We start from the raw sequence: 11,489 nt of genomic DNA, 5'->3' as shown, positions 1-11,489 counted from the left end.
TTCGTTATCGTTTCGTTAATTCGTTATCGTCAACGTTCTAAGGATATAGAACGAATCAAACATTAAATTGATTAGAAATCTGTAATGTGATCTGAAATGGCAGATTTCTTTCTCACAACTTTCTTGAAGGCGGTTACAACTTTAAAAAAAAAAAAACCATTGAAAAACGATGACGTCATGGTTTATTATTAATGACGAATTATATATTGTCGCGACACTCGGTATTTTTATTTCAATCTACCAATATTTTGATCAAATTGCTTACCAATCTCGACTTTTTAATGGTAAAACGTGATTTAAAATATTTGCCAACTGAAAATTACTGGAAAAACGGTCACTCGAGTATATATAACTCGCAATTCATTGTTTTATTTTCATTTCGGAACATTTTTTATCACCTGTGATTTGACTTTGAGAGTCTCGACAAGCAAATAATTTAGAGCTTTCTATGATTGATCTCGGATTTTTCTTAATTTTTTTTTTCCCAACACAATAAACTTTAAAACGCATTGTTCCATGGTCCTTTGATGTATGATGACACAATTTCTTGTACAAAAGAGTACGGAGAGTGTAAATGGACGGTGATAGCGGAGAGTGTTAACGGACATAACAGTGCTTACGGAGATATTCTCTCATTAAGCTAACTCTGACACTGTGCCATGAAGGATTTTCAATTGAGGTGATTGAGAGACTGACCGAAGAGATACATTTTTTTTTGTATTTCGCACAGTACCATTGCTTGTATTGTAAAAAGTGACTCTGCTCGCTTTAGATTTTTCGAATTTTTTTCATTATCTAGAAAAGCTTTTCCGGTCGGAAAAACGGTTTATATGACATTATTCATTCTACATGCGATTTACACGTTATAATACATACGTAAATGTCGTAATATTGGTAAAGCATGTGGAGTGGAATCAATAGCGTCGATTGGATTGTAATTGTTATACTTCTTATAATTCCGAGACTGTAATTCTTTATTGCTAAGTCTCATTGTAGTTTTCAACACCGACAAGAAAATTGATAATTAAAAAAAAATCAAAAATGTCATCATATGGAACAGTTGCATATGGAAATATTGCAGTGGCGTGATTGCAATTAAGATGTTACTGACATTGAAATCAGCTGTACAGTAAAACGACGAAATACAGCAATGCCATAATACTGATAAGGGATCATTCATAAAGTATGTCATTTACGTTTAATTTCTTTTTTACGAGTTGGCATTGATTGTGCTGATCTGAAGGCGTGGTATAACAATCAACTCGTAAAAATAAATATTTTGGACAGATGTTACATACACTACTTTATGCCGGCTGATGTAAAGTTAAATCAATTTTCCCTTTTGCAGCTACAAATAATGTAGGATCTATTACACATAGCAACGCACTTCAAGTGAGTGGTACTTTAAATAGGGTACTGAAATTGGACAGTGTATCGAACAAATTTTGGCACACTAAAAAAATCTGGAAAATGTTTTCATACAAATTAGTACTCTGTTTGGCAGCTGTCATTAATAGCACTTTTGCTTGAAGTGCGTTGCACATAGGCATATGTAAAGTAATTTAAATTGTAAATAATGTTATTTGAGCCACGATTCGTAGTCGAAATATTTTTTTATAATTTTTTTGTAATTGTTTATGCAAATATACTATTTGCACGATATCACTTATGAGCTGCAAAACCAATTCTGATTACTCCAATTTCTGATGATCGCTGTATCGCTGTTCGTTATGGGATGGGGGAAACGTTTTCGAACGAATGTATAGCGAAAAGTAGCAACTACGTGAGTAGCATATATGTATATCTCTATACACACACAATTATATGCTCAAAACAAACTGTTTGTCATTGTTTCTAATAATAGATTTTGTCAACATGCAACTGTAACAGTTATTGTGCAACAGTTATTGTGCAAGGCAATATTTAATGTCCTGCTAAAACATTAGTTGTTTGCATAACACGGGATAAAACGTTGAAAAGAAGAGTTTTCGTGTGAAACACACGAAAACGTGACCTTTAATTTTTATTCCGAGTTATGTAATGGCTTTTGAAGCCTAAACCGATTTTATTGTTTTCCCTAGGTGTGTAATAAGCCGTAGGAAAAACAAAAGCATGTAATTGTATTTTTCTTAACTAGTGTTGAAATAACGCGACTTCGTCGCTTATTTCCCACGTCATTTAGGAAAAACGTTGTTCCTAACTTATGCTAAAATGTTTTTTTAGCGAATTCGATTCCAGCACTCACCTCCGGCTCGAGCTGGAAACCTCTCATTCGCTAAAAAAGCATTTTAGCATGCATTAGGAAAATAACTACTACATGACTAAGGATAAAAAGATGAAAAGTAGAGTTTTCGTGTGAATTTTGTTGATCCGAGGTTAAACCGAGGTCAAGAAACACACGAAAACTAGACTTTTCATTTTTATCCCGAGTTATGTAATGGATTTTACATGCTGAGGGCGTCGTCGAAAGACGTGCTTCAAACATGAAAAGTACGGTTTTAGACGCATGTAGCATGTAATAGTATATTACTTCCGAGGTTCCAAGTTGTTTATTTGATAAGTGGGCTGTATTCCCCACTTGTCAAATAAACAACTTGGAACCTCGTAAGTACAATGCTTTACGTGATTAGGCAATGTAAATGAAAATGAAACATGCCGTAACACGTAAAACAAATTAAATAGATAATACCCAATAACAGCTTTAGTTGTAGCCAGGAATCTTGATACTATACTAGAACATTACATCCTTAAATCTCTATAATCAAACTTCTCGTTTTATCATCTCCCTGCAGTAGACAATCCCGAACTACAAGATCATACAAGATGCGACGTATAATTAACGGAAATATTCCATAGTTGCGGTCTCACTTATCAAATTGAGAAATCGGTAGTTTAGTATACGCACATACTATACATCCTTATATGGGTATGATAATGCAAGTTCTTCTGTGTTTGTTCACTTACAAAATAGCTGAACAGAGCACAAAAATATATGAAAAAAAAAAAATTAATAAAAAAATTGAGCTTTTAAAAAGCACGAACACAATTCATGATAAAAATTTCTTCTATGTTTCGCGAAGGTGGTACATTTTGCTTTGCACCCTAAAATGGACCTGGATGGCAATTAACGACCAAGCTCGTTATAATCACTTCATTTTATCAGTAGTTCCACCAAATTGGTTACAAATTTCGACTTTATAATGGTTATGTGATTTAAACTATTGGAATGTAACAACCATATAGTTTCGAAATTCGTTGTCACTTTGGAACATTTTTAATTACCTCTGATTTTACTTCCAGTCTCGACTTAAATGAAGTAAATAATTTTCGTATTTTCTGCGACTAATATTGAGTTTTCTTATTATTTTTTTAACAACACAACAGAATTTTCAAACGCACTGTTGCATCATCCTGATAGTGACTGATAGTGACTGAGTTACTTATGACAGAATGTGCATTCTTATTTTATGAAACATTTTGTTGGTGTTGGTGTTTCTGTGCAGAATTTGCACGCTTGAGCTTTTTGATTTTATTCCAACCGTTTATATTTCACACAATTTATTTTAACAAGAAGGTAGAAAACAACGTGTTAACGGAGAGAGATTCTTGCACGAAAGCGAATTTATTTTGTATTTTGCGGAACTTTGACTCTATAGCAGCAGGGTCCAATTACCTGTACGAAAATCGCTCTTCGTTAACACTCTACACGATCAGGAAAAACTGCGGTTAATGGAAGACAGACCCTTTTCAAATTTAAAATTCGCTTTGTTGCTAACTCATTGCAATTTTCGAGAGAGTAGAATCGGAAATTTTTCTCTCTCTTTTCAATCTGTCATCTTTCCAGTATCATCTTTTCAAAATGTTTCATTGTGAATTAATGCATGATTTGCGGTAAGATGTCAATGACATATTGAAATCAGCTGTGAGGCGAGTGATGCTGCAATGATATTACGGTTCAAACGATTGTGGTACAGCTGCCAAATAAAATTAAAAGTGATCTTTTCAGGTTTTCAGGGCATTAGAAATATATAGAAAGTTTTGGGAATTAAAAGTCAGCTCAAAATGGCTTTTACCTTCTAAAGGGCAAGATGAAATTGCGTGAAATGCATAAATAATTTTGAGAATTTTGTGTTTAGTTCAGGGTGCTATCTTTTCCATGTAAACTCTACCGGTAGGAAAACTCTAGCAAAAAACATAGCTAACGCCGACCCGTACGAATAGTTATTTATGTATCGATTGAGGAGGCCGAAAGAGTTACGTATTAAGTTTTTCATGTGTCTGGGCCGAAAATGAGGGAGTTTTGAGATTCTTCTCTGATTTTCGACCCCTTACATGAAAAATTTTTTAAGTATCTGTTTTGGACGATTGTTTTTAGGCATGTAGCATTTTCGCATGTAGCCCCGACACATGAAAACACCTATTCGTATCAAAAGCCTATAATGTGAAACTCCTTACTTTATTCTCTGTTCTGCTAAAAACCTATTTGCCCTTTAAAATTACTTATATTACCCATTCTATTCCTTGTTATCATGTACGAAGAAATTGCCGGAGGTAATATCGACAGCCCCGTACGAAGTCAAATTTTATAAATTCCTATTACAGTAGTGCGATCAAAGTAGTGCGTAAATGGATATTATATTAGGCCTGCTCTGACTCCGGGAAATGTGGGATATTGGGCTAATGAGATGCTTTTCTGGTTCGGAAGGCTTAAATATTGAACCCGTATCTTTTTTTAGAATTTAAAAAAATAGTTTAGGCATAGCGAGCGAAGCATTTGTACAAATGTACGAACGCGTCGGCTTCGCCTCGGATTGACAATTTTCGAAGGGGCTATTTATTCACTCTTTTATTTGATGGAATCTCAAGATTTTTTATTTTGATTCCTCGTCTTGTGTAATAAGAATCTCTTGGAAACATCTTCTAAAGATGTTGACATTTTTTTCGTAGATTCCATTCCGAATGGTAGACTTTCAAACACAATGAAATTCTATTGTGTTTTTGGGAGATACGACAGTTTGTCACGAGATAGACGAATGATTCTCACGGAACTACTCATTTATATCTAAAGTTATTGTCGTGCCAATATCTTTATTGAATCTTGAAGATTCTCTGGTTATTATATTGTAATCCTCAAAAAGATCAAAACAAGAGGTCAAGAAAATCTTAATTTTAGCCATGCAGTCTCAGACATTTTTCGCGAATCATAATTTTGGCCGGAATCATAAAAAATCCCAAAATAAACTGAAGAGAATCAAATTTTCGTAATTTTAGAATTATTCCGTGAGACCGAGCAGCAAGTCACACTTTTAAGCGATTCCCATTAGTCAAACTTGTCACAAGAGATCCTGACACAAGATAATCTTAATTTTAGCCATGGAGTCTCAGACATTTTTCGCGAATCATAATTTTCGCCGGAATCATAGCCACAAAATCTTGATCATCACAATTTTCACATCTATTGCGCAAAATTTCCATTTCGGCACATGTTAGGAAAATAGCTATCTTAGTTTACTTTTTTAAACCAACATCATCTTAAGATGAGAGCTTCGAAAGTAGTGCTTGAAACATGAAAAGTACAGTTTTCGACGCATGTAGCATGTAAAAGAATTTTTCACATCGCAGGTGCGGGACACGAAATGAAACAATCGGTTTGATCAATAGCTGAATTTATTGATCGCGTAAATTGGTATCAGAGATGCTCACGTCGAGACATCCCGTCGATGACTAGATTCGTATTTTAGGAATTAAATTCCCGAAAATTCCAAAAATTCTTGAAATTCTCGAAAATTCCCGAAAACTCTCGAAATTCCTTAAAATTCTTGAAATTCCCGAAAATTCTCGAAAATTCCTGCAATTCCTAAAAATTGTCAAAACACTAGAAACTCGCTCCGTTTCGATTTTATTGTTCTTCAAAACTTGTCTTGACATATTTCAAGGGACAAAGAGCTATTTTTAAGATTCTTCGATTTATTGCGACCCCTTCGGTAGTCTGCTGCAACTTTATATAATTACTTATACGTAAATTGCAACATGCCGCCTGCTTTTGATCCGACAGTAGCAACCAATCATTGGATTGCCTTAAAGAATCGACAACTGCGGACAAGTTTAAAGTCAAAAGAACAAGAGTGCTCAGGGGCGGATAAAAGTTTTCAGCGCCACTGGCAAAAGCAAACGCAATTTTTTCTATTTGAAATTCATATAAACAAATGGTAATAACAAACATTACTGCTTGCTCACGACGAACGTTACGGAGACAATTTAAATGGACGATAGTGTTGATAGAAAAAGAAGAAATGTAATTGCGAGCGTAGCGAGCAAGAAATTTTTCAAAAATAAGGTATTACTACACAAGTTCTGACACGTGATACATCTTACAAGAAAATACTGTTTTGATTATTGGATAGAACTGACGTGTACGGGGTAACAGAAAAAGTTTAGTTCATAGTTCGTAGTTTTTACCAAAGGATGTACATACCAGGTAAAGGCAGATTCTTCAAAATCTGTCGATTTATCCTGAACACTCATTATTTTTGTCAACATGATACGAAAATGGACGCGTTAGAATCCGTTTTAAAAATCGGTATCTCCTCTGAGGTCACATTATACCATCACTGTGTGGTTTTTACGCTAATTCAATGTTCGAGCTTTTTCTATTTTCACTTCTTGTTGCGGTGTGGCATTATTATGATCTACGTTCTTCAAAGTAATAGCTTTTCCTCCTTTTTTGCCACTTCACACGATGTAAAGTCAGACCTATAGTTCTAAATGTTTCATTTTAGACTTCACCATTCATGTTTCCTATCGAAACAATTTTTTTTTGTAAATGTTCGGATTGAATACTCTGACGTGCGAATTGAAATTTTCACTTTTAACTCATCGACTCTTGCACTCGTCAAAATAGAAAATTTGGTACGTACGTGCTGTGTTTTACGAGATTAGGAAATGTAAATTCAATTCGCAAACTCAATATAGTTTTTCATGCTTCGGGGCCGAAAATGAGGGCAATTTTTCGAATTTTCTCGGGTTTCTGGCCCTCTGCATGAAAACTTACATGTGCACCTGTTTGGGACGGTTGATTTAAGGCTCTTTCGCTTGTAAGCCTCACTTCGTTCGGCCTACAATCCGCGAAATTGCCTAAAATCAATCGTCCAAAACAGGTACACAAATAACCATTAATGACAAATTACAAGTGCCGCAATCCAAATTTTTTTAAATTTCAGTTTGAAACTAATAAACAATTTCTCTTCAGACAATAATTGCCTATTCAGTGACCGAAGCCCATAGAGTAATCCGTCACTGAGTGGTTGAAAGGTGTGTTCGAGGAAGCATCGGCAAAGAAAACTGTGCAACGACGTCCGAAAATTCTATTTTAACTTTTGTGCTTCATAATTTCGATATCTTTTAAGATGCTTATTCTAGAATTGTTATCAGTATACTTAAATCGTACATTAAAATCAACGGATTGTTGAGTGAAGGTATATTTCACTTGCAACGAAATTCTCGAAATTCCCGAAAATTCTCTAAAATTCATGAAAATTCTTGAAATTCTCGAAAATTCTCGAAATTATCGAAAATTCCCGAAAATTCTTTAAGAAATTACCTAAAATAGGCTATGGGGTGGTGAGTATCGAATACAACTGTGATACGAACCGCCGCACAGGCGAGAAAATAGTAATTTTCTCTTCACCGCTGATACTTTGGAAACCTTTGTTGTGAAAATGTTGGAAACTGCATTTTATCGGGTGATTTAACACCCTTAGAAATGCAATTTCCAATTTTTATTCCCTCGCTGAACAAATAATAAATCTATTGATTATCTGCTCCATATGACATGACATTTTGTTTTAAATTTTCGATTCTCTAATGAATCGATTTTTGCGCAGGTTATTCAACATCGTCAATTAACTAAAGCCAAGTAGGTAACCTCGTGTCACGCAGGCTTTAGGTTTTTCGTTCTTTTTTCTTTATGGGCGTGAAAAATTGCGAAACTAATTTTTATTGTGGAAAATTAAAAATCGCGTTTTCGTCTGGAAAAGTGATTTACATGAGCAAATAAAAAGTCAAATATTTTCTGAAAAGAACATTATTTTTCGAAAATTCTTTTTTTCCTTTAAGATTAAAGATTAAATGACAATATTTCGTTTTGGACACCTTTTTCTCTTGTTAACGAAAATGGCTTCGGCGTAGGGCTTTTTTTAAGCTTCAGATAAGCTGCGCTGCAGTGAAACACAAGTTAAGTTATTTAAGTAAGACGTCCGAGTATATTAAGCAGTTGTAACAAAATTGATAACTAAGACTAGATCACGGCACACTAAATCTGAACAAGAACAATTAGTTGGTTACAAGATCCAACACTCCGGAACTTTCAGAGGAAAAACAATTTTTGAAATATTTTATTTATTCATGAGACTAAGATTGTTGATAATAAGCAATGTGCGTAAATGATAAAAAGTTCTTACCTATGTCTTTCGCAGAGGCTCTATTTAAATCAATTGTTTCGAAATTGGTTTCGATTTTCGGTAAGTTTCAACAAATTCATCAAACTTCATTTGGGACACTTGATCTTCCCAATGGTAACAGAAACCAAGGTTCTGATAGAATATAAGGTGATTGGATAAACCATAAAACCAAGGTTCTTTCAGAACCTTGACAGAAACTTCAGTATATTCGGTAAACAGTAAATTCGATAAATTTACGAATAAAGCCCTGCCTTTCGAGTCCTCTTTGCTAGCTTCGAGTATTCAAAATTCCATCAAAATTTCCATTTAATTTGCATTTTAATTAACCAAAGAAGAAATTATGTTAATTCTAATCACACTACACCCAGAAAAGTACTAATATGCTCTCACATGCTGCTCTATCCACTCATATTTTTAAGTAAAGCTTCATCTTGCACCGACATGGCCGTCAATTTCTTGCCGATTCTCTCATGAATGTCTAAATATTTGGCTACACAGCGATCTAGGCAGACCGATTCACCTTTCCCTGTAACGATGAACACAATTTTATAGCAACCGAAACGAAATGGAATGATGCGTTAGCACACTTACCCAAATCCGGTTCACTGTATCGTGGCGGTACACACTTTTTATGGCATGCTTGTGTCATTCGGTTGTACAGATCGGACATCATCTCAATTTCCAGATCTTGCATCATTTGCATTTTCGCTTGATCGGCTGCATTCATTTGGGCCATTTTACTTTGTTTGGATTTGTACGATAAAAATTCCTCCGGTTTATGTTCACTAGATAGCACAACAAGACTGTACAGCTATTCCCGTTTAAAATCTTCGTTCACTGCGTTCGTAATCACCAACGTTCGATTGACGCATACGTTCACGGATTTTCATATCCTGATAGCGTCTCTTGTCAATGGAACTTTTCGATGCAATGAATCCGTAGAGTCCAACCCCAACCGCTAGTGTCCTGTTAAGGGATTGAATGGAATGAAATATAGAACCGGATAAATAGTCGTGCCATCGATAACCTCAAAAATTGCATCATTGGGCTGAACCAAAATTCACAATCTTTCATTAGGTCAAGCAATGAATGGCACTTACCAACCTATTCCAATCTTTGCGAAATTCGACAGTTGCATAATAAGCTGGAATCAATGGATGGTTTTACTTATTTTCATCAAGGAAATGGATTTTTTCACATAAAATGAAACTAAATCAACTAAAATCGATGTCAATTTCGTTGACAGATGATTACAACTCTTGGATAATGTTCCAGTGTTGTCAGCCAATTTCTATGAAATTCACAGTAGCCATCATAGCTATAGACTGTTATGATCAGAGCGAGAAAACCGAAGACTAGTTATTATAACTTGCCTTGGGGTACTTGTCAAAGTATTTGCTTCTCTTTCAACGTGGTACGAGAGGACAGAAGACCAGTTTATTTTAACTTGCCTTGGGGTACTTGTCAAAATATCTTCTTCTCTTTCATCATAACACTCTATAGATCAAGTCCAAGGTTATTCGAAATGTCAAAAATCATCCACAAAAGTCTACCTGAAAGTATGTATGCATTGTTTTCTTGTAAAATAATGAGCTTAAACACGCCATACAAGTAACAACTTGAAATTATAGTTGTTTTATACATTGGAAATCTATTAAATTTAACGTTTTTGTAGATCCGGACAAAACCCAAAATTAAACGGCAGCTGAAAAAAAAAAATCACCGAGTTGAGGTTAGGGTTCTATAATGGATGACGGTGTAGCTGTCAGTTATTCGGACTTTATCTATAGTAGTCATTGGTCCTGTTCGAATAGCGCGAACTGTATTTTTCAAACAATAATCTTCATGCTTAACAGAAACGAGACAGTAAATATGTTTCGGTCCTAGTTTTCATGTCGGAAAAACGTTTTTGGAAGGTGTCGTGTGTGTCTTGCATAACCAAATTGAAATATTGTCTGACGATTTTTTTTTTACATTTTTAGGCTAGTTGTGACAACGATTTAGACAGAGATAGGGCTCTCATATTGGCATGAAGTATACTCTGTCGGGTAAGAAACAATCCAGGCGAGTTATTTAGTAATTTCCTGGGTTCAGTAACTGTATACGATAATGATCACCTTTTAAACAGTTACTCATTCACTTCCATTATATGCAACCAATAGCTATCAAAGAGTTGTTGTTGGCCTCTATTATGAAATTAATTACTAAATAAAACAGACCTGCTGACATTTTCGCGTTTCTTACTAATTTATTACTAGGTAATTTAGGTTATACCTCACAAGCCGAGGTTTTTGAAAACCTCGGATCGTGAGGTATCGAAAATGTCCCATTCTGGGCGTGACCATTTACCACCCCTTTGAAAGTCTCTAAAATCTTGAACTGAACTCTTCAAGAAAAATATTGGAAAAAAGGAAGAAAAAAATGAAAAATGTTGTCCTAAATACAGTCCTAGCATGCTGGACTTATCAAAATGGTTACGAGTTTATTTTATTACTAAACGGTTTTTCGTTGGCATTCCTGTTCATATTCACGGATATTCCGATTTTTCCAATTTCCCCCATGGTACCCAACTGTCACACATTCCGTCTACGCAGCGAGGTGCTCTCAGCATATCATCTATCATATAGATTAAGGTAAGCTTAAAAATTAAGGTTTTCTTTGGTTATAATGTAAGTAAGTACTGTTTGTTCAAAAATGAAATGCACAGTTTTTAGTATTTCGAGACAGTTGAAAATTTCAATCTGTCAGATTGTAAACGATGCGTTTAATTAACCGGCGCATTAACAGATTTGAAATTTGAATGGTTTTTTCCACAGCTACAGATTTTTGCATGTTAAGTTTCTTACATTTTTTGCAAATAGCATTTTAATAGTAGGAAACTTAGATTTCGTCAGAAGAATTTGCGAACGGAAAAATGTAAATTTATTTTTAGTCTGAGTATTGTTCTACATCTAGAATTTCTCTTAGATCGTGTCTTTATTCAAAGAAATCGATGGTGTTGTACAGCGGCTAACTGTTCAACTTCAATTA

General features: G+C 34.8%; 2 protein-coding genes across 2 annotated transcripts; both read right to left on the bottom strand.

Moving 5' to 3' along the window:
- Positions 1-8,758: 8,758 nt before the first annotated feature.
- Positions 8,759-9,702, bottom strand: LOC119076720 (mitochondrial import inner membrane translocase subunit Tim10). Its single transcript, XM_037183639.1, has 3 exons — positions 9,560-9,702; positions 9,051-9,425; positions 8,759-8,985 (listed from the first exon to the last, which is right to left on the bottom strand). Exons 2-3 carry the CDS (start codon positions 9,193-9,195, stop codon positions 8,858-8,860), a joined length of 273 nt encoding a protein of 90 aa, XP_037039534.1. The 5' UTR covers positions 9,196-9,425; positions 9,560-9,702; the 3' UTR covers positions 8,759-8,857.
- LOC119076722 lies at positions 9,256-9,698 on the bottom strand. Its single transcript, XM_037183642.1, has 2 exons — positions 9,560-9,698; positions 9,256-9,425 (listed from the first exon to the last, which is right to left on the bottom strand). The coding sequence occupies exons 1-2, from the start codon at positions 9,595-9,597 to the stop codon at positions 9,281-9,283; spliced, it is 183 nt and encodes a 60-aa protein (XP_037039537.1). The 5' UTR covers positions 9,598-9,698; the 3' UTR covers positions 9,256-9,280.
- Positions 9,703-11,489: the final 1,787 nt, after the last annotated feature.

This window comes from Bradysia coprophila, unplaced genomic scaffold (assembly GCF_014529535.1).
Source record: "Bradysia coprophila strain Holo2 unplaced genomic scaffold, BU_Bcop_v1 contig_232, whole genome shotgun sequence".
NCBI classification, from domain to species: domain Eukaryota; kingdom Metazoa; phylum Arthropoda; class Insecta; order Diptera; family Sciaridae; genus Bradysia; species Bradysia coprophila.
Note: the sequence above shows the minus strand (reverse complement) of the source record. Positions and strands in the feature narration are given on the sequence as shown.

Coding starts and splice junctions, on each gene's coding strand:
- LOC119076720 (XM_037183639.1), bottom strand. CDS start 9,195: ATGGCCCAAATGAATGCAGCCGATCAAGCGAAAATGCAAATGATGCAA. Junction 8,986..9,050: donor ATACAGTGAACCGGATTTGG/GTAAGTGTGCTA, acceptor TCATCGTTACAG/GGAAAGGTGAATCGGTCTGC.
- LOC119076722 (XM_037183642.1), bottom strand. CDS start 9,597: ATGCAACTGTCGAATTTCGCAAAGATTGGAATAGGTTG. Junction 9,426..9,559: donor GCAAAGATTGGAATAGGTTG/GTAAGTGCCATT, acceptor ATCCCTTAACAG/GACACTAGCGGTTGGGGTTG.